The sequence below is a fragment of the Crocuta crocuta genome, unplaced genomic scaffold, assembly GCF_008692635.1.
Source record: "Crocuta crocuta isolate KB4526 unplaced genomic scaffold, BGI_CrCroc_1.0 scaffold351, whole genome shotgun sequence".
Classification (NCBI taxonomy): domain Eukaryota; kingdom Metazoa; phylum Chordata; class Mammalia; order Carnivora; family Hyaenidae; genus Crocuta; species Crocuta crocuta.
Window position 1 is genome coordinate 385,901 of NW_027530853.1, and position 23,131 is coordinate 409,031.

Sequence of the window (23,131 nt, forward strand, 5' to 3'; positions counted from 1 at the left end):
ACCTGAGAGCCGGAGGTGGCCCCATCGACCAGGGCCACCCATCCCTTTTGCAGAACTAACGAGGAATGAACACTCTTACGGTGGAGATGAAGGGGTCTGTCCAGGGTCACATGAGCCAATGTCTACACCAGGTTTCGCAAGGCTCTCCCAGGTCGCGACCCTGCATCCCACACCTGGGAGATTCACACAGGTCCAGCCGGCTCTGCTTTTTCTGGGCCCTTACCTGCATCTCCCTTCTCCCAGTGGCAAGAACAGAGCTGCTGGACCCCAGGACCTCATTCCTGGCTTGTAGACCTGGCAGTTTGTTGAGGGAGGGGCTTCTGCCTGGGGTTTGAGGTAGGCAGAGGAAGCAGGTCTGGCCGCTCAGCCTACAGGGAGTGAGGCAGCAAAAGCCTCTTCCCCGGGAACAAAGATTCCGAAACCTCCAAATCACTGAAGTCCCAGGGCTGACTCTAGTGCCATGGAATCAGGGGACCCCCCAGGGCCATTGCCCCTGATGCCCTCACTTACTTGGAACCCCTTCTGTCTCCAGCAGCTGCCCAGGTGGCTTTGTTCCTACTGTGGCTGATGCTGGCTCCAGACCATGTTGCCAGCAAGGGAGGTACCAGGTGTAGACAGGTACCAACTGGCTTTCCCCTGAAGAAGGGTTATTGGGGTCCAGGCTGACTATCCCTTGCTCTTGGGGAAAAGGACAGAGAAAGGTACTCTGCTCCTGGTGCCTGGGGATGTGGGGGCCCTGGCCACTCCCTTTTTCCTTCTGCTAAGGCTCCAGGTTCCCAAGGGGTGGGAGAAGGCACAAGAATCCACTGGAGGGGAGATTAAAGGTTGTGTGAAAAGAGCCAATAGTTGGGATGCAGGAGGCTGGGTCATACCTGGCTATGGCCCACAGGCTGGTGTCTTCTCATTTGGGTCACAGTTTTCTTCTCTGTAAAGTGATGGGGTTGATGTCAATGGTCTCTCAGCAGCCATCCTGTGATTCTACTGACATGCTCAATTGGGCTGTCTCCATCCCAGAGAGGACTTCCCAACCCTGTGATCCCTTTGTTCTCTCCTCCTCTCTGAGGACCGCAGGCACTGACTCTGGGGGAACCCCCCCCCAGACCTTAGACGTGACCTTAGACGTGAGATCCTTTTCTGAACGCCTCCCTCCTCAGCCCTGCTCCAGCCCCCTTCCAGCTGGTCTTCTGTGCTCCTTCTGCTTGCCTGGGTGGGGGCTTCTCACCTGGCCGCTCTTCCTCTCCTGTGTACTGATTGGTAACAAGGACACCTAGGTTTGGGTCTTGGCTCTGCCAGGTACTGTATGCCTTGAGCTAGAAACAACCCTCTCTGGGCCTCAGGATCCCCCAGGCCCTATCAGCATTCAGACTTGATCACACTCAGGATCACAGTTTTGGGGAACTCAACAGGACCTGGCTTTGCGCCCTTGGTTCCGGCCTCTTGATAGATCCCCCTTGTCATGACACCAGAGTAGGAAGCCCCTAGGCCTCTGGTCCAAAGTGGCAATCCTTCTCATACTTCATCTAATTCCTGCGGTGAGTGGGGGGCATTTTGAAATAGTCAGAAATAGAGTAGAACTGTCAAAATTTGTGAAAGAAGATAAAAGACTGTTCTATTCTGTGCCCAGGGTAAAAATGAAAACAAGCACATATTGTCATTTGATCCAGATGAAAGGAAAAACAAAGGAAAATGAACACATTTCAAAATAAAAGTATCCCTTCCTGCTATATATATATATTTTTTGGAGGTTATGCCTCCTGACTACATCTCTCTTTCCTTCTATCTCTGTTTCTGCTCTGCTTCCCTTCACCCCTTCTTCAGGGGTGGGTCAGGATTCCCAGGGAGACAGAGTAGAATCATGGGTGTCCCAGAGTAAGGAGAAATAACCACTCCCTGGTGGGCAAGGATGATGATTCAGCACCTTGGCCAGCACCCACTACTTCCCTCCCCACCCCCAACCAACCCTACTCCTCTCCAAGCCCCCTTCATTTAAGCCTGTCACTTGGTCCTTTGCAACTGACCTCCTGGTGAAGTGTTTGGGGACGGTGAACAGAGTCAGGACCCAGGCAGGTTGAGAGGAAGCCAAGAATGGTGCCCAGGTGTGAGCAGTCAGCCTCCTGGGATGACCTTTCTGGCTGAGCTCTGTGCTGCCAGGAGACCTCATCTCTGTTGTTTTCTGTTCCTGCTACCACCCCAGAGAGAAAGATCCAGAGCAATGGCTTTGTTAGGTTCTGACTAGGACAAAACCCTGTCTTAGACTTACAGAATCCTGGCCAATCAGAGCCAGAACCTTGGCAATCAATTAACTAGATTCTTAGCCCCTCCCCAATAGAGATGGGGAAACTGAGGCCCAGGGAGAGAGAAAAGGACCTGCTTAGGGTCACATAGTGCCTTCTTGAGTCTACTCCTGGCCCTGAGAGACACATGGGGCTTGGCTCGAAGTTGAGGCTTGATTCATAATTGCACAAGTGCACAATGGAATGGAGCCAGGGTTAAGGTGCCACTTTGAATCCCGAGGGAGATCAGTTTTGGTGTCCACTCCTCGTCACTAAAGCATTTCCCAGGAGGTCCAGGGAAGACTTTGGCTTTAGCTTTGGATGGGCCTGGGTCTATTTCCAGCTCTTTTAAGTACTGGCTGTGGGTCCCCTGGGAGCTAATGCTTTTCCACTAAACACTGAGATAATGATACCAGCCTCATGAGCTTGTCTTGATATTAGATAAGTGCCAGCACTTTGCCTGCTGACCACAAACTGGGATCCAAACAGGGATACTGTCTTCCTATCAGTTCTCTTCTGCTCTGGGCAAGACTTTCGCTGATTCCTCCTCCCTCCCCGACACTGGGATGCCTTTACCTCCCCTCTTTGCCTGCCTGTGTTAAATGGGGGATTCCTGATATCAGCCTGACAACTCCAGATTCCTTCATTCAGGAATTCTTTGGACACTTCATACCTTGGGAGATGCCCTGATTTCCCAGAGTCTCAAGTTGGGTGTGCAAATTAGGTCCCTATAGTTACTCTCAGACACCAGGAAATGGGGAGTAAAGACTGGGAAGTGGCCAGCACTCCTTGAACCTTGTGCTAAGGCTGAGTAGGGGAAGGGAAGAAAGGACTGTGGAGGGGGTGCTTCTCCCCCAGAAGACAGATGCACTGAGCAAAGATGGAGGGATGTGGCTTTGGAGCAGCAGAGGGATTTGAGAGCATGGGGCGGGGTAGGCTGGTTGGGGATACTCTAGTCTCAAAATCACCCCCCCCCCAACTGGCTGCTCTCCATCAACCAATCAGAGACCTCTCCTTCTGCTCCTCCCAATCCCCCCAATCCTTGTTCATGCCCCTCCTTCTAGAACCCCAAGCAATTCAATGACTGGGATGGTTCCTTCTCTTCTTTCTCTAGCTCCAGGTATAAGTGAAGATCCATCCGGAGCCTCAGGGAGCATCCAGTGTAACCCCCTTCATCTGCAGGGGAGGAGACTGAGGAAAGGGCCTTGAGGGAACAAAATGAGTCAGCACAGAACTAAGACTGGGCTCAGGACTCCTGTTTCCCAGCTGTGCGGGACCCAGGACTTTGCTACTTATAGTGTGCACAGCTCATCTGTCCATATGCAGGGCCCTGGCTGTCAGACTCCTTTCCCACGAGTCAGAGATAGGATGGACCTCCCTCTACACAGCAGACCTGGGGACATTTCTGGCTTAGATAGTCCCACACTCCACATAAGGCTTAAAGAGGAAGATAGACTCCTTAGGTTCTATCCCACTGGAGGCAGCTGGGGTTGGAGGCAGGACCCCCCCTAAATGCACTGCATTTAGCAGCTTACCAATAAATCCTATGAGATGGATGTTATTATCCCTATTTTCTCTGTGGAAAAACTGAGGTCTAGAGAGGTTAAGCCATTTCTCTAAAGTCACACAGCAGTGGCGCTCGGATTCAAGGCCAGGTTTGTGGAATTCAAGAGACCATGGCACTGTCTCATGAGCTCCCCTCTGCTCCCAAGGCTACTATAACCCCCTCCTCCAGGCAGAATGCCAGTCTTCCCTATCTAGTAAGTTGTGACATGAGTGCTGGCTTTAGAACTCTGTTCTAATCCAAGTTCCACCACTTACCAGCATGGGGCATGGGACTGTGGGCAAGTCATGTCTTCTCTCTGAACCTCATTTTCCACCTCTGTAAAGTAGGCATAATATTACATGTCAACCAAAGGGTTGCTTTGTGGATTAGCCATGTTAATACACGAATACTTGCCTGGGACAGAAAAGGTGGCCCTTTGTCAAAATGAATAGAACTGACCACTGATGTTCTGTAACTTTAATACAAATTCATCATAACTCACAAAATGGGCAACATTTAAAATAAAAATACTGCTGGGGGTGGCCCAGCTTCTGGAGGATGAAGGGGTGAGGTGAGATTGAGGATTCCTCCTGTCCAAGGGGGACCCCAGTGGGCAGCAGTTGTGAGGTGGGATCCCCCAAGTTCAGCAGGTCTGGCTCCTTGAGGATGAGGGTGGTCAGGGACCCCACGAGCTCAGAATCTAGGCTCCAGGACTAGAGAGTGAAGTCAAGGCTTGAGACATTCAGCCAGTCCTGCAGATAGATTCACCTCTTGGGTTCTTGTCCTTGGGCGGGCCAGGGCCATGAGCAGGACACCTAGAGGCTCTGCTGCTTCAAAGCCAAGACCTGGAGGTGAACTCCAGTAACAGAAACTGTGGATGGGCTTGTTCGACACCCAAACTTCCTTCTGGGCCTTTTTGCAGGGCTGTGGTTGGAAGGAAGAAAACTACATTTCCCAGACACCATTGCAGCCAAAGTTCTGGATCTGATTTATGTTTCCCTAACAGTATCCCTCATGGAGATTTGGATTTGGGAGTTAAACTCAGTGGGAGAGAGGCAGGCCTCAGGACACCCATTTGCTGGCCCAGCCAGTGGTGGAGGGGACACAGTCCTGCGGTCGCGGCAGCTTCCTGACACACTGGCTTCCTGCAGGTGGGAGCAGCGCTTCTGATATAGACATGATGAATCCGGTGGCTGGGTCGTTCCTGGAAATTCAGCAGTGAATCTGCTCCTCCAGCCCTTCCAATGATTTTGCAAATCAGGGACGTGATAATAAATGCTGTCAAATTAAACTAGCTAAAGCAGCTCTTGTTTTCTGCAACAGGATCCTAGCTGAGACAGATGCCAAGCCTGCTGGGAAGTCCCAGCCAACAGCCTGTCCCAGTGCTCGGCTGAGTCAACTGCTCCCTGCAGCCTCCCCTCACCCTAAGCCTGGTCACAGAGGCCTGCTTGGACCCTTATGCAAGCCTCTGGGGACCTCCATCACCCAGTGATGCTTGTTCCGCGGCTGCCTTTAGGCTACCGGGCTCTGCATCAGCCTGGCGTGCCATCATCCTGCTTTTGGACCCGTGGGCTGGAAGGTGGTGGCACAGTCACTGCAACACGTGGGTTCAGTGACCGGGTGCCTCCCACAGTATCATCTCTACCTGCAGGTCAGTGGGAAAAACAGGAACCATAAAGCTCTTGGTCCAGAGGTAGAAGGAGAGGTGGTTCTGAGGAACCCTAGGACCAGCTGCTGCCTATGTCCATGGTGGGCTGGAGTCAAGGGTAAAATGGCCATGGCAGGGTGCTGGGCAAGAAGAGGGTTTTATGTATCTTTCAGGCTGCCGACTGCAGGCAACCCTCTTGACACATCCTGAGGTCAGGGCATGTGGGCAGCAGGGAGACAGGGGGAAGGTCCCCCTGCCCCTGCGAGGATGGGGATGAGGGCTGGGCAGGGGCTGCCCTGAGGAGAAGCCATGTCACATCCTGGGACCAAAGCCGCCTCCCCGTCAAGGTCAGAACTACAGGACATCGATGCTGATCGAGTTTAGGAACCATGGAGCACGACTGCCAATATACAGACAGGGAAACGGAAGCTGAAGGGTAAACAACCGGCCTGAGACCTCACGGGGTGGGGTAGAGGGGCTGCACTGGACCGGAGTCCAGCCCTCTGCCCCCTGGGCAGAGCCCTTGCTGGTGGCCGTGGCCCAGGCGGTCCCTGTGGGCTCCCTGCGCCGTCCTAGATGCGGACGGTGTTGATCCTCAACGGCTGCACATTCTTGCCATTGGCGTGGCTCTGCCCGGGGCTGAAGTAGGAGCAGAGCTTGCCCGGGAACTTCTCGCGGAACGTGTAGAGCCAGGACATGTCGTCGGCGTTGTAGAAGATGAGCAGGCCTTGGTCGTAGTCCAGGAACACGCCCACCTTGTCGAGCTTGTCGCGGACATTGAGCCGCGTCCAGGGCTCTGTGCAGGCGCTGTACTGGTTGCCGTCGTGCATGACGATGCAGTAGAAGCCACGGCTGGGCTGGATCTGGATGCTGCCCTTGCGGCTGGCCGCCTCGTGGGCCAGCCCGATCACCCACTGGGTCTTCTCCGCCACTACCACTTCCCAGTAGTGGACGCCGCTGCTGAAGGCCTCAGAGCCCAGCACCGACACCTCCACGTCGAAGCGCTTTGGCGAGTCCTGCAGCGGCTGTGGGTGCAGGTTGCCATAGGCCACGATGGTGCAGTCGTCGGACAGGATCAGGCGCTGGTGGGCAGTGCCCGGGTCCAGTGTCAGGGCAGCGGGCACTGCAGGGGGCGGAGGAGGGAGAGAAGATAAGTGGAGAGAAGGTTGTGGATCCGCTCTGTGGTGCCTCCCTGAGGACCGGGTTCTGGTTGGTCCCCAGGAGGCTGTCATGCCGAAGGCACGTGATGCCTGCCCTCTCTGGTCCTCAGCTTCCTCCTCTATAAAATGGAAGGGTGATGATAGCTGAAGTCCTTCCAGATTTAAGCCTGGCTGCACAGGAGCAGAAGCTGGGGCTGCTTGTTCGCTGCCAAGGCCTGGGGCAAGGACATAGCGGGCACCCCACAAAAGTTTGTTGAGTAAACCATAATGAAATCCAGAATTAGGGAACTTCAGAACTGAGAGAGCGTAAAGATTATGCAGGTGCCGGCAATCACCCTGGGGCTGGGGGATAAGGAGATCTGTGTGTGTGTCGGGGGGAGGTTCTCAATAGGTGGGATCCTTGCATCTAAACGCCCTGAATGAAATGCACAGGGAAGTCCCAGGACCCCTTCGCCACCCATAAATTTTCAAATGCTCAAACAGACAATCATGTGGATGAAGATTATTTTTTTACTATTGTTTTAAATGTTTATTTCCAAGAGATAGAGTGTGAGTAGGGGAGGGGCAGAGAGAGAAGGAGACACAGAATTTGAAGCAGGCTCCAGGCTCCGAGCTGTCAGCACAGAGCCTGATGCGAGGCTCGAACCCACAAACCGTGAGATCATGACCTGGGCCGAAGTCAGATACTCAACCGACTGAGACACCCCGGCGCCCCCAAAATCATTTTTATAATGGCCTAAAATTACAACTTAACTCCCTTTTGTGTATAAACAGGAAATTATTTTTCAAATTTTTTTGTTTATTTTTCGAGAGAGAGAGAGAGAACATGAGCAGGGGAGGAGCAGAGAAAGGTGGAGACACAGAATCCAAGGCAGGCTTCAGGCTCCGAGCTGTCAGCACAGAGCCCAATGGGGGATTTGAACTCACGAGCCATGAAATCATAACCTGAACTGAAGTCAGATGTTTAACCAACTGAGCCACCCAGGTGCCCCAGGAAATCATTTTTTGTACAGTGTTAATAGACTGAGTATTTTATTTTATTTTATTTTTTATATTTTTATTTATTTCTAGGAGAGAGAGAGAGACAGCGTGAGCAGGGGAGGGTCAGAGAGAGAGGGAGACACAGACTCCAAAATAGGCTCCAGGCTCTGAGCTGGCAGTCAGCACAGAGGCCGACGCGGGGCTCGAACCCACGAACCGCGAGATCATGACCTAAGCGAAAGTCGGACGCTTAACCGACTAAGCCACCCAGACGCCCCTAGACTAAGTATTTTAGAACACCACTACCATGTAAACTGAGGGGAGACTGAACTCGTTTTCTTTGGAATTTCACTGAGAATTATTCACTTCTCAGGAAAATATAAGTCTGAGAAAAATGCCACTGACTCATACAATGTACCTGTTTCGGACCATATTTGAGGGACAATGGTGTTTTATTTATGGTGTGCACACCTGACTACTTCATTATATTTTCCACTGTGGCTGTAAGCATCTACAGATGGACATACACAATATTTTATTATAAATCATTTCCTCTTATTTTTCCTTTATATTATCATCAGAGTATGATATATACACCTGTATATATAAAATTTTTCAAGTTTATACACATAGTGAAGTTGTGGAAAGTTATATTATACCTTTGAGACATTAAAAGTATTTGTTATGAAATGGAGGTGATAGGTCTGAAAAAGCTGAAAATCATGGATTCTAGGCCAACTCTTCCACTTGACAGATGGGAAAAGTGAGACCCAGAGAGGAAAGGTGACTAAACTCAGGTCACCCAGCACCCAATGGCAGAGGGAGAACTAAGCAAGGCCATGGGCAATCCATCCCCAGCCCTACCTGTCACACATCACCCCCATTCACCTCAGCCCCCAAACCTTCACCCAGATGCTCCTCCACTGCCTCTTCCCTGCTGGTTGTAATCACCCCTGCATAAGGCTCCACTCCAGGGCCCAACCTCTGAGAAGCCCTTCTAGTTGCCCAGCAAACGTTCTCACTTTCTTCTGAAACTCCTTAACTTTGTGTTCTCTCCTGATTATATAAGGGGTGTAGTCTACTGTGCCCACATCTTACACCCATTTGCACCAGGAGGGGAAGGGCTGTGTCCCATCCAAACAGGCTGTCCCTTGTGTGCCCAGTGCCCAGCACAGAGCCAGGCATGGTGAGGGTTTCCAGAAAAGCTCACGCAATTAAACTGGCCCTTGTTTGCTCTTCGGCAAGGGCACAGGCTGGGCCATCCTGCTTTGGGCTGGCCACACTGGCTTAGCAGGTCTGGCTCTCAGTGTCTCATGAACTCTCATGTCAAGGGTTCTGTTTACTCTGTCCTCCGTGACGGAGCTGATGCCTGGCCAGAAGTAGCCTTCCTGAGCCTGGATGACCATTTCTAGGCCAGAGCAAGACAGAGGCGGGGAAGGGTGAGGAAAAGAGCCCTGCCCCCAGTACCTAGGAGCGAAGGCTTTCTTCATCCCGCTCTCTGGTGCTCTCCTTATCTGGTGAAGCAGGAGCAAGATTACACTTGGCTGGAGCCTTACCCCTACTTCTAGCACCCCCATCGGCTGCATGCATGCACAGAAATAAAATGCCTCAGTGGTGCCAACTGTCACCAACAGGGAGCAACAGCCAGTTTCTGAACTGTGCTCCTGTTCACATAGCCACTAACAAAGCTGACCGTTGACTCTATCAAGCTCCTTCCACGAGCTCTGTTAGGAGTCAACGTAGTTTTGCATTTTACATTCTTTCCTGTTCTTCCAACTCAGAGGGATGCATGGAAACAATTAGCCCTGTGAATAGAGGGGTCAATGGAATCACAATTCTCTATCCAGGGACATGGAAGAGGGGGAGCCATGAGAAGGAAGACACTGGATCAGTGGACATGTGTTTTACCCCGTGGTTGGAGCCGTCACAGAGCAGCCTGTCAGAACCAGAAGCTCCTGCCACATGGAATGTAGGAATTCCCACAGTGGGGTCAGGAGGTGAGAGGTGGAGGGAGGTGTAGGAAGTGTGTGTGAAGGGGAGGCAAGGGAAAGAAGAGGAATCTAATTAGACACAGATGGGCCACTCCTCCCGGCTGTGGAATGCGGGTCATACTCAGGCGTCTACAGCAGAGGGGTTAGAGCACACACAAAGCCAAGGCGTGGACAGCGCCAGTTCTTCGCGCCACGCGGGAGCCTGTAGTGCTCAGGATGATCGAGGAGGTCACCAAGGGTCAGAAACTGCAGCTCAGGCTGCTAGGAATTTACCCAAGGGATACAGAAATGCTGAGGCATAGGAGCACATGTACCCCAATGTTCNTGCAGCTCAGGGCAGGACAGTGGGGCGGGGAAGGCGCGGAGCCACTGGCGCAGCAGATGGAGGGCTCAGCCCCAGACTCTTAAGCCTAATGTGGGGCAACGTGGGCCACTTCCAGTGCCACCGATGAGTGGGGAGGGCGCTTAAGGAGGCAGCCAAGTGGGCTCTCAGTGGCTCTGAGACTGGGCCCACAGAGATGAGCCTGCAGGACAGGGGAAATCCGCACAGCGCAGAGCGCCAGCTCCCCGGGTGTGGAGCCCCAGCGCTCAGAGGCCCAGGGAATGGGTGAGGGCAGGGTCCGCCACTCATTGGGTAGACCTAGGGGCGGGGCCTGTTGTTCATTGGGCAGCGCATGCAGTGGAGGTGGGACTGGGGGGGTGGGGCCTGGGATTCTTATTAGGCATAGGGCGTGGCCTGTTTCTCAGGTTTTTTACAGCCCAAAGGAGAGGCTGGGGTCCACATCCAGGGTCTGCCGGCTCATCATAAGCCAAGGTTCCGTCTTCCAGGCCTCCTTCCCACCCTCCCTGAGGCTAGAGCTGGCAGGTGTAACAGGCTTCAGACCAGAGAGAGACCTAGAAGGGGGCAGAGCAACACCTTTTCCCACTCTGGGACCTCAGACCCTGGGTGGGGACTGGCAATTCCTCCACCCATCCTTTATCCTTGGGATAAATGCCAGACCTCAGCAAAACAAAACAGTCCCCGGAGGTTCACTATAGTACGGGTCAGAGCTTTTTTCTAAGTCCTGACACACTGTTTTATAAAAACAAAAAGTAGGTGTTGAAGCAGCCCATTTAAGCTTCTCTGAGACCTCGAGGTCAAAGGCCTAGAGGGAGGACATGGACTGTGGAGGCCCCAGGAAATGTTTTCTGGCCATCTTCCACCGCACATCACCCGGCCCAAGCAGCAGAGAAACCCCCTAGTCCAGCACTGTCACTTGGCAACAGGTGGCTGGTTCCTCTTTGTCCTCAAGGACAGTGGCTTGACCCTTCAGAAGCCTGACAGAACAGGAGATGGTGCCAGCTCTTTCCTCTGGCCAGGCCCTTACATAATCTGCTGCCCCGCTTCTTCCCTCTTCAGCCCCCGGTGCTCCACACTGGCATTCAAGAAACATGTTCACACCCCCAGCGCATGGGAACACCACGGCAGCCCCAGGAGCTGGGGTGTTCCCCATCCCATTTTCCAGAAGAGGAAACTGAGGCTCCGAGGAGACTTCTCTGAGTTAAGTGACCTGCTTGGGTTGCCATGTGGGGTGGAAGTAGAGTTGGAACTTGAGCTAAAGCCTTGTCACACCATGTTCTTTCCTCTGTGTGGCTCCAGAAAGCCTGCTCAGCAAGACTGAGGAACCATCCGATGAGTCATTATAATAATGATAAACAAGTATCAAGTACTTACTAAGGTCCAAGATTATTATCGCAAATAGATCATTTTACTTCACTCTTAGGCTGGGAGATAAATCACATCTTCCCCATCCCTGTTTTACAGAGGAAAAAACTGGCTCAGAGAGGGCACCTGATTTGCCCTAGGCTACACAGCTAGGCAGTGAACCTGCTGGAACCCAAATGGATTCAGGTGAGCAGGGGGAGGGGCGAGCCGCCCAAGAAAGGCAGGTGGTAGAAGCAAAGAAGGCAATGTCTGGTGTCCTCGGAGACACGACAGGAGACAGGTGGCCACCTGGTCTGGCTGGGGAGGGAGTCTGTGCTTGCGGGCTGCAACAATCAGGCCAGGCAGTTGGAGGAGGGTTTCCAATATCAGCTGAAGGGAGGGGACAGGGGGTGGGTGGTGGTAGAGAGTGGAGGTTCCAAAGCAAGGGGAGTGACAGGTGCTAAATGAAGTTCTCAGGTGACCCAATAGGAAGCCCGAACTCAAGGCAGGGGAGGCAGGAAGCTGCTAGAATCCATGGGCTCGTTCCCTGGGGGCGCCTGCCCCTCCCATCTGGACATAAAGGGCCTTGGTGCTGGCAGAGGAGCCAGAGTGACTTCACAGGCCCTACAGACAAAGGAAGGGGCCTGGCTAACCAGGTCACTGTTCTCTGAACTCCCCAGGGACCGCTGGCCTTGGCAGGCTGTTCGGGGCACAGACTACTGCTCCTTCAGTCCCTCTTCCATGCACAGTTTTCTCTGGGCCAGTGGTTCTCGACTGGGGTGATTTGCTTCACAGGGGTCATTGGACAACGTCTGGAGACATTTTTGGTTGTCAGAACTGGGGAGGGGCGCATCCCGTTGGGGAGATACCAGGATTGTGGCTGAACATCCTACCATGCACAGGACAGCCCCCGAAACAAGGAGTTATCCACCCCCGACTGTCAGCAGTGCTGCTGCTGAGAAACCCTGCTCGGAGAAACATCCAGCAAATTCCCACATCCATTCGCTCACTTGTGAGGCAGTTGGGAAGGGGCTAACATCCCTATTTCACAGAGGAGGAAACTGAGGCTCAGAGGAGAAAGTGACTGGTTCAAGGATGTGTGGCAAGTTCCATTCAAAAACACTTATTGAGGGGCACCTGGGTGGCTTAGTCGGTTAAGCATCCAACTTCAGCTCAGGTCATGATCTCACGGTTGGTGGGTTTGAGCCCCATGTCAGGCTCTGTGCTGACAGCTCAGAGGCTGGAGCTTCCTTCAGATTCCATGTCTCCCTCTCTTGCTCTCTCTACCCCTCTCCCACTTGTGCTCTGTCTCTCTCTCTCAAAAATAAATAAACATTAAAAAACATTTAAAAACCTTATTGAGTACCTACTTTATGGTACTATTCTAGTAGCAGAACTGAGAATCGGATTCATTCATTTCTTAACCGACTGAGCCACCCAGGCACCCCCATTCATTTCTTTCTTTACTTATCCACAAACGTTTACTGTGCTGGCTGCGAGGGATCTACAGTGATGAATTAGACCCAGGCCTGACCCCTCTGACCTCATGGTCTAGTGAGACACACAGCTACACACACATTGACAAAGGAGTGTCAATGTGAAAGTGCAGAAAAGTGCAGGGCTACCTGAAGAAATCCAGGAAAGCTTCTCAGAGGAGGTGTTTATAAACTAAGACATGAAGAGGAGTGGGAGTTAGTCACCAAAGCCTGAGGTTTGTGTACAGGGTTCCAGGCAAAGGGAGCAGCATATGTGAAAGTGGAGGAGAGAGAATACAGCTCATTTAAGACCCGAAGATGGTTCCGTGTGGCTGAGTATGATGTGAAGGGGAGAATGAGAGAATGGCAGGGCCCAGGTCTTATAGAGCCTTGACTGTCAGGCTGAGGTGCCCGGATTGCCTCTCTGAGCTATGACAAGGACATAACAGGTAGCAGCTGAGACAAATAGAGCGCCTGAGACCATCTGCCAGAGAGAGGGGCTTCCCTGGGTCAACAGTGGGGATGTGCTTCTTGCCTCCTTGAGTTACGCTGCTTCACCCACGTGTGGCCTCATCCCGCTCCCAGTGTAGAGGTCCACATCTAGGGGCACCCAGAGGCTAGGGGGACCCCAAGAGGAGAGCCCAGAGTCCTACCCAGTCTGCTGGAAAATGGGCTCATCCCCAAACTAGGCACAGATCCACAGGTAAGAGCACTGGGAGTGGGGCGCCTGAGTGGCATTAAGCGTCCGACTTGGGCTCAGGTCATGATCTCGCGGTGTGGGAGTTCGAGCCCCGCGTAGGGCTCTGTGCTGACAGCTCAGAGCCTGGAGCCTGCTTCGTATTCTGCGTCTCCCTCTCTCTCTGCCCCTCCCCTGCTCACACTCTTTCTCTCTCTCAAAAATAAAGAAATACATATTTTCTAAAATTAATTAAAAAAAAAGAGAGAACCAGGAGCTGTCCCTTCACCCCTGGGAAATCGGTATTGATACATCAAATATGGCCTTCAGTCACCTGCAGGGCACCCCCATCTCTGTCCAGCATTCACGCGCTCAGTGGTGCCTTCAGCCTCCCTCCATCCCTACCTGGAAGGCCCAATCCTGAACATCCTGGGATCATTCATGCCCCTGCCCTCCCCCACTGCCTTTGCCCATGCAGCTCCCCACACCGGGGACAGTCCGGAGGCACCGCCAGGCCCCAGCCCTTCCCGAGCAGCAAAGCCACCAGCCTTCAGCGCCTGGTTCAAATGCCATCCGTTCAGTGCTTCTCCTGGCCCCTCCCCTGCCCCATCCAGAGCCTCCTGTTGTCTGTCCCCATCCCCTGGGGCTTCCCAGCACTGTGTACGTCCCTCATAGCTTGTCCCACGGGGCCGTCAGGGGCTGTTTGCCCATCTGTTTCTCCTGGCCCCTGAAAATGCCTTGGGGGACCTTCCATGCTTGTAGATCAAAAAGAATGAATCCAGACACGTGGAAGGAGCTCTGACTGCCGCATGGCTATGGGCAATCAGCAAGCCTCGCGGAGCCTCAGTCTCCCCGGCAGCCTTCCTGGGTGAGTTAGTATGAGGCCTGAGAATGCCTGCTTGGCTGAGTAGGTAAGGGCACAGGCTCTGGGGCCTGACAGATCTGAGTTTAAATCCTGGCTGTCCCATTTACAGGCTGTGACCATGGACAATTTCCTAACAGCTCTGTGCCTGCTTTCTCATCTGAAAAAATGAGTATAATAATAGTGCCGACCTCTTAGGGAGGGTTCCCCTTTATAGCCTTGTCTCGCCTCTAAAGAATACGGTGTCTTTGTAGGTTGTATGATTTCGGGTCCCAGGGTCTATGGAACCTGCTAGAAACCTGTTCAGACCTTCTCCACTCTGAGCAAACCTCCCATTACCTCCTCTCACCCATCATCATCTCAGCTGATGACCTTGCTTCCTAGCTCGCTGGGAAAGGGGAGGCTGTGGGAAGAGAGTTCTCTCAAGCTCCCACCACTGCCCATTCATGCTCCCTCCTCCGGGCTCCCGAAGATGAACTGTCTGGGCTCTCAGAAGAGGCAGCAGCAGACCCGACTCCTGGCTGTCCCTCCAGCAACTCTCTCTGGCCTGCATCCTCAGGTTTGCTGCAGGTCTTTCTCATCTTCCACAGATGGGATGTTACTTCCTCCACCTTCAACAGCCTCTACTGCATTCTCGCTCCTTCCCTTAAATAGAACTCCTTGAAAGCACTGTCTCTACTCGCTCTCCTCCCATTCTCTCTTTTATTAATTTTTAGAGAGAAGGAGTGCAGTGCAAGCAAGCATGAGTGGGGGAGGGGCAGAGAGAGAGAGAGAGAGAGAGAGAGAGAATTCCAAATTCCAGGCAGGCTCCATGCTCAGCCTGGAGCCCAATGCGAGGCTTGATCCCATGACCCTGGAATCATGACCTGAGCTGAAATCAAGTTGGACACTCAACTAACAGAGCCACCCACATGCCCCATGTCCCATTTTCTCTTGGACAGCTTCCTCTCTGGCTTATGCCCCTATGGCTCCACTAAAGCTCTGGTCACCGAAGCCCTCCATGTTGCTGGAGAGCAGTCCGTTCCGGGTCCTCTCGCTTGGCTTAGCGGCCTTTGTTGCCATGAGCCACTCTCTACTTGGCTCCCAGGACATATCCAGGTTTCCCTCCCACTTCTCTGGCTGCTCCTTCCTGGTCCCCTTGGTTGGGTCCCCCTCCTGTCCCTAAATTCTAGGAGTGCCCCAGGGCTCCAAAGTTTAGAGTGACACCATCTCTCTTCTCTCTACTCTCACTTTCTAGGTGATCTCATTAAATACTGTCCACACGCTGCCGACACCGGTCCTGACCTTTGTCCTGTACTGCACTGTCACCCCAGATGACTTCTCTACACCGGCGCTTGGACATCTGATCAGTACAGCAGACCTCACACGCTCACGGCTCTGTCCGTTCAGGCACCTCAGCCCAAATCCTTGTAGTCTCGTTGTTTTCTTCTTTCTCTCCCACCCAAGATCCCATTCACTAGCAAATCCTGGTGGCTCTCCCTTCGAAGTATATCTTAAATCTGATCACTTCTTTCTACCCCCACTGCCATTACCCTGCTCCAAGCCACCATCACCTTGCCTGGAGTATTGTGGTAGCCTCCTACCCAGTTTCCCAGCCTCCACCCTTCACCCCCTTCAGTCTGTTCCCCATCCAGCAGCGAGAGGGAACCTCTAGGAACTTCAGCTCATGTCACTGCATGTCCCCAAACCTTCCAGTGGCTCCCATCTCACTCAGCGTGAAATCTGAAGTTCTCACCCTGGCCCTTACTGTCTGGCCACTGCTACCTCCCTGACCTCCTCACCTCTACTCTCTTCCACTCTAGCCACACTACTCTTCTCACTATTCCTTGAACACGTCAGGCTTGCTCCTGCCTCAGGGCCTTTGTACTTGCTCTTCCCACTGTCAGGAACAGTCTTCCCTCAGAAACCTGCATGAATCACTCTCCTTCTTCCTTCAGGCCTTTACTTCTTTTTTTAAAAAATATTTTTTATTTTTGAGAGAGAGAGAGAGAGAGAGAGAGAGAAAGAATGAGCAGGGGAGGGGCAGAGAGAGAGAGGGAGAGAGAGAATCCCAAGCAGACTCCGCACTCTCAGTGCAGAGCTCAGTGTGGGACTCAACTCCACGAACTGTGAGATCATGACCTGAGATGAAATCAAGAGTCAGAAGCCCAAGTGACTGAGCCTCCCAGGTGCCCCCCAGGCCTTTACTTCTCTGCCCCCTTCTCGGTGAGGTCTTCTAACTGGGTCCTCCACCTAATATCTCTATCCTACCTCAACATCCCCTAGCTCCCTTCCTTATCTTTTATCCTTATCTAGTGAACTATGGATTTTACCCATTTACTTTTATTTTCTCACTCCTTATGATGTAAGATCCATGAAGGCAGGGACCTTTTGCCTGTGTTGCTCACTGCTACATCTCCAACACTTAGAATAGCACCTGGTGCGAAGTTGGAGGGTTGATATGTAAGGGATGGATGACTGAGCTGTCCAAGGCCTCAGTCTCTCCATCTGGAGAATGGATATACTAATGGAACTGACCTCATGGCTGTATGAGGACTCACTGAGCTCTGAGTGAGTGTGCAGGTGCCCAGCACAAGCCTTGGAACACAGTGGGTGCTCAGCAAGAAAGCCTTCTCATCCCTCTGTCCTGCCCCCGGGCCGTGTTTAGAGTGGGCAGCTGGGCGGGGAGGTACCCCCTTAGCTCCTGCCCCAGAAAACCCTTGCCTCTTCCTGGGCCCTCCTGGTAACTGGCAGGAAGGACCCTCCTGGTAACTGGCAGGAAGGGCCTTACCTGGGTGAATGTCCTGGAACAAAGACTTCCAGATGGTGTACTGCAGGGGGCCTGTGTACTTGGAGGTCGGGAAGTCTTCGTAAGTCAGATTGGTCTCGTGGATTTTCCCTTTAAGCCTGGAAGGAAAGCGGGAGAAGCAAGGTTGCACCCTCACGGCAGCTGACAGAGGGCAAGGCCGTGTATGTGATGTCTGCCGCCCCAGATTCCAGGGCCTGCTTGTGCCACTTCCTAGCCTCAGTTTCCTTATCTTTAAAATGGGTGCGATGATAGCACCTGCCATCTAGGCTTGTGGTGAGGGTTACATGGCAAAACACATGCACAGTGCTTCCCACCGTGCTTGGCTCATGGTCAACACCGAATGCATGATGCTAGCTCTCAGGATTGACCGTCAACAGAGCAATGATTAAGTATTAGTATTTCTAAAGGCGGCGATCGGACAAGACAGACCCGCAGTTGAATCCTGGCTCTGCCATATACTAGATGAGGGGTCTCAGCCAACTGATGTAGCTTCTCTGTGCCTGTTTCTACATGTGTGAAATGGGGATGACAGCAGCAACTACCTCCAAGGGANATAATAATATAAATATTATTTATTTTCTATAATATCAATGTTATAAAGACTATAATATATACTTGTAATGTAATATTTATTAAATAATATTGTATTATAAGTAATATTCTGTGATTCTACTGATTTCATATATAGCAATATATGTAATTATAATATTAAGTCTTGGGCCAGGCTCTGGCACATAGCCAACGCCCCATAGCTGTCTGATGAAGATGTGAATGAATGAATTCCCCGCTAACGGCCCCATCTGCCTCTAGTCCCACCTCCCCACACAGGCTGGGGACGGGGTGCCTGTCTGGGGAAGGCAGCCAGTGGCGGGCNCACCTTGCGCAGCTGCTGGCTGTAACGCTGGACTTTCTGCTCAATGTCGGTTAGCGTGCGGGCCGTGTCTGCCTCTAGCTCCTCCAGCATGGCCTTCTGCCGCTCGCGCAGTAGCCGGTGCAGCCGCTCGAAGGCCTCGCCGATGGTGGTCCGCAGGCTTTTGGTGGAAGACTGGGGGGACAGTCATCAGGGGTCAGGCCAGAGGGAACAGATGGGGTGACCCCTGGGAGAGAGGAGGGAACCGAGAGCCTTGACATGGTGAGAGGTGGTAATGTCACCTGTTAAAGCACGGCGGCATGCCGGGCTGGCATGGCCAGGGACGGCACACTCTTCCAAGTGTCCGTAGGATATTCATGAAATGCTCTGGGTGAGATACTGAGGCTTGAACTAGAGGAGCAGCAGAGGGGCTGTGGGCTTGAAAGACATTTGGGGGCAGTGCCTTTAGCTCTGGTGACTGACAGGCTGGCTGTAGGGGTACAGGAAAGAAAGGTGTGAGGATGGTCCCCAGGTTTCTGGCGTGGGGGTGAGAGGGACAGGTAAGCTGGGGGAGAAGGGGGGCAGGAAAAGATGCTGAGTTCAGTCCAGGATACAGTGAGGTCTTTATTTTTTAAAAAAATCACTCAGGGCCGCCTGGTTGGCTTAGTCAATAGAGCATAAGACTCTTGACCTCAGGGTCATGAGTTCAAGCCCCACGTTGGGCATGGAGCCTTAAAAAAAAAAAAAAAAAAAAAATAGAGGCGCCTGGATGGCTCAGTTGGTTAAGCATCTGGCTTCAGCTCAGGTCATGATCTCACCACTCATGGTTTCGAGCCCCGCGTTGGGCTCTGTGCTGACAGCTCAGAGCCTGGAACCTGCTTCAGATTCTGTGTCTCCCTCTCTCTCTGCCCCTCCCCCACTTGCACTCTCTCTCTCTCTCAAAAATGAATAAGTGTTTAAAAAATTTTCTAAATAAAATAAAATAAAAAATAATAATAAACAATAAAATTTAAAATTAAAAACAATCATGCATGGGGTTCAAGCAAAGATGACAAGGAGATCACAGATGGCAGAGAGCTTTATAAACCGCAACGTGCCGGGCAAACCTTGGTGGTCACTGGCCCTTGAGCCGCCCTCGCTGAGAAACAAGAGTTGGAGGTTAAAGCCACGATCACCGGAGGCAAGACTGGGCTTGCACATTTCTCTGTTCCCTCGGGCACTGGCAGGTCCGGGAGGGGCCTGGGTGGTCAAGAGCACAGGCTTTGGAGCCTCACAGCCTGGGTGAGAATCCCAGCTCTGCGTCTCTAACTGTGGAAACCTCAGCTGCCTAATGTCTCTGAGCCTGTTTTCTTCTCTGTGAAAGGAATAACACAACCACATCGCAGGGTTCTGGTGAAGATCAAGGGGGGATTTGCACAAAACGCGTGCCGTTGTTCGAAGTGCAGAAGAAGAGCCTGGTTATTAAAGGGGATCAAGTCTAACGGGCACATCCTAAAAGTCTTCACTGAGAGATGGCTTCTGAGCTGGGGCCTGAAGGAAGGGGCAGGATGTCCCCTGGGGGTGCGGGGAATAGCCGGAGTCAGGACAACCCGGGCTGCAGAAGCGTGGCCAGGCGGCGGCAGCGTGTGGGACCTGCCTCTGCGATTTTACTTTGTGGGATTCTGGCTGGGAGTTCACAGAGTCAGAGACCCCCGCTGTGTTCAGTGCCCAGGGCTCTGCGGGAGGTTCAACAAAGGCTCAATTAGGGCCAGTTCCCTCCTGTCGCGGCAGCAGGAAGAAGCACTGGCAGTGGGCCAGCCTCCCCGCGCATGCCCACCCAGAGCGCCAGGCAGACAAAGGGGGCGGGGGAGAAGCTGGGGATGAACAGCCAGGCTGCTTGTACCTCCCTGAGCCCCTTCCTGAACCCAGAGGCTTCTGTGTGGGTCACAGAGGGGACGATGGGGCCTGCCCTTCCTGCATCGTCTGCTGCTGCCCTGCAAAGACCCCCCCCCCCCCCAGATCCCACAACCACCCCTTCTGGCTCCTTCTCAACCCCTCTGTGGCAGTGTTTGGTGCTCCGGCCACACTCCACTGGCTGCAGGTTCTGGTTTGCCTCCCACCTCCCTCTGGGCCGGCCCCTTCCATTCTCACCAAAGTGCCCTCCTTCATGTTCAACCCCACGGCTTTGAGGATGGCTCCCACATCCTTACCCGCGGGCTTGAGTGTCTCCTGAGCACCACGTTCACCTTTCCACCTGCCTCAACTATACAGGCCATCCAACACTCTCCGTCCGCAAGTCGCCTCTGTGTCTTTGGCAACAAATTCACTGCCAGAGTGATCCTTCTAATGTGCAAAGTGGGCCAAAGCCAATGCTGTGGTTAGGAATATTTCTTGGCTCCTTGATAACTAGTAAAACACTCAATTCCTTAGCCTGGCATTCAGAGTCCTCAATGACCCCAGCTTATCTCTCTAGTGCCACTACATTGTAATTACACCTGCCTAGAATGGGCCCCACCCCCAACAAACTCTTTATTCAACAGGCAGACCCCTACTCACCCTGCAACACCCAGCTGCAGAGCTACCTCCTCAGCGACACCCTCCCTAACTTTTTCAGGCGGTTAAATAGTTAAAGGTCCCCAGAGCATTGTGTAAATATTCCTAATACACAGTCTCACATTTTATGTGGCCCCAGCTAGTGGATGAACCCCCCGGGGGGTAGGAACGACATCTCAGCTTCCCGTGCCCATCCCAGGGCCTGGCACAAGGCTGGCAGTCAGAACCTGCTGGAGAGGTGAGGAGGGAAGAGTCTTGCCAACAGCTGCTCTGCAGAGGGGAGTGCAGCCTCCGTCTTCTTTTTAGGATGGGGGTCTAGTGTATCCAGGACAAAAGAAAATGGGTAGGAAAAGGGGGAGGGGCAGGGAGAGGGCAGCCCAAAAGCGGACCATCGGACAGCCAGCCACCACACGTGCTTCAATGTCCCTGAAAGGTCCTCTCAACCTACCTGTCCTACTGACCACAAAGCCATAGATCTTGCTGAGGACACCCCAGCACGAGGCTGGAATAGGCACTGGGCTCTGAAAAAACTGGGCGGTAAGCTGCCAATTAGCCCCTTACTAGCTGTGGTGACTTAGGCTCGTTCCTCAACCTTTCTATGCCTCAGTTTCCTTGCCAACAAAATGGAGATAACATTCCTCCATCAGAAGGTGGCCCCCCCACCCCCACCCCCCGCCGCATGCGCTCATTTGTTCTACAATTATTTATTGTGTGGGGAGGCACTGTGCTAGGTTCTGGGGGGTCTTGCTCCCATAGAGGCGACATTCCGTGGGGCTCAGTGAGACAATGAACAGGAACCACAACTACCCGCACAGAGAAAGGGTCCACTCAACTAGTATGCCCCATTTAGTCTAGTTTTTTTCTAGGGCAGAGCTGCGCCCGCCCCACCCCCCAGTTCCCTTGGTGCTGTGGCTGGGAAAGCAGCCCCTACCCCAGCCCGCCACATCCCTGGGAGTACACGGGGGCTTGGAGGAACTGACTGTTTCAGAAAAATACCCTGCCAAGAACGCGTCACTTGGTCGGGAGCGACCAAAGAAAACACTGGGCCCAGGGAGGGAGATCAGACAGGCCCTCGGGCTGGGCCACTGGAGGGGCAGGCTCTGCAGGAAAGCCGAGTCAGGCACCAGGTGAAATATGACCTCCGAAGCATCCATAGGCATTTCTTGTATAAACACCCCAGTCCAGACAGGAAGCAGGGCTGGGGGAACTGGAGGGGAGGTGGCCCCACAGGACCCCCCAGAGGTAGACAGATGGACAGGAAAGCAGGGGAGGAAAAGGTCAGTGGAGAAAAACAATGGGGAGCGGAGAGAAGAGAAGGCTGGGGGGAAAACTAGACCATAATACTCCGCTCTCATTCACACAGAGGCTTCCATTCGCTTCTCTTCACCCGAGAGCTGCAGAACCACCAGGCAGACGGGGAAACTGAGGCTGCGGGAGGCACATAGGCGAGCGTCCTCTAACGGTTTCCCGTCTCTTGCCTGCTGTGGGTCCTGTCTGCAGGGAGTCCAGAATGTTCTCTGAAGAAATGCTTGTCATGACCTCCCCAAGACCCCACACGGGTTGGTGGCCAAGCCGGGGCACAGGTCTGGATCTCCAATGGCCTCTCCAGGCCCCAGGCTGACCCTCAGAGGCCCAGAGCATTCCGAAGGCTCTGCTCCAGCTGCTGCTCCCAGCTGCACCCCTGCTAGCGAGTGGGCCAGACTGAAATCACTGTAGAGCTTAGCAGCTGGGCCTGGGTCCCCAGGTTTTGGTCCCAGAAAGGGCAGAAATCAAAGCAAGCCTTGTCCCGTTGGTGAGGCATCTGTGGGAGGAACTCAGAGGGAGCCCATGGGATCTAGAACTTCGGGGCCGGAAGGAGCTTGCCAGAGTCTGCACCGTACAGATGGGAAGACTGGGGGCCCAGAGGAGTATGCAGTTTAGCCAAAGTCACAGGGGGAGTTAGTGGCTGGATCAGAATCCAGGGCCACCCTCTCAGGTCAAGAAGTGGTTTCTTTTCAAACCACTGCAGCCAAGAGCCTGCAGGGTTTGGCCCTACTTTGTACACAGTCCATATCCCCATGGTGGGAGTTTTAAGAGGGGTCAGGATACAAGGGCTGGGCCACAGATCATCAGGAGGGCTTGGAGGGAGCATGCTCAGGGTGGGCTCCTCTGGCAATGGGCGAGCGTGGTTTTGTTTTTTGTTTTTTAATGTTTATTTACTTTTGAGAGAGAGAGAGGAGTGAGCACAAGTGGGGGAGGAGTAGACAGAGCCGGAGACACAGAATCCGAAGCCCCACTTGGGGCTCAAGCCCACTAACCGTGAGATCATGACCCGAACCAAAGTCGGAGGCTTAACCGACTGAGCCACCCAGGCGCCCCTGGGTGGGCGTGTTTAATAAGGTGAGAGGGAAAAAAGACCAGGTATATTCTCCCAGCCTTGCAGGACTGGGAGGTTTCCTGAGGGTCCCTGGTCCCACCTCACTTTCCGCACAGAGCAGGGAGGGAGAAAGGGCCCCGCCCTTAAAGCCAGGCACCAGCCCAGATCATTGCCCTCTGTCCTGGGAATACGTCTTGTCCCATCTGCATTCAGGTGAGCCCCAGCCCCCGTTCTAAGCCTCCTCTCCCCAGCTTCTAAGCCTCCTCTCCCCAGCCCAGACCCTCTCAGAACCTTTGGCACCTTTACGCC

At 53.2% G+C, this 23,131-nt stretch overlaps 1 protein-coding gene across 1 annotated transcript in view; it reads right to left on the reverse strand.

Moving 5' to 3' along the window:
* Positions 1 to 4,295: 4,295 nt before the first annotated feature.
* The window catches only part of TRIM62 (tripartite motif containing 62), a 31,540-nt gene continuing 12,704 nt past the window's right edge, over positions 4,296 to 23,131 (reverse strand). Inside the window, exons 3-5 of the mRNA XM_077769459.1 lie at positions 17,909 to 18,129; positions 17,067 to 17,215; positions 4,296 to 6,590 (exon numbers count right to left, since the gene is read on the reverse strand). Of these exons, the coding sequence (XP_077625585.1) occupies positions 6,040 to 6,590; positions 17,067 to 17,215; positions 17,909 to 18,129 (921 nt within the window). The 3' untranslated portion in view covers positions 4,296 to 6,039. The remainder of the gene's footprint in view (positions 6,591 to 17,066; positions 17,216 to 17,908; positions 18,130 to 23,131) is intronic.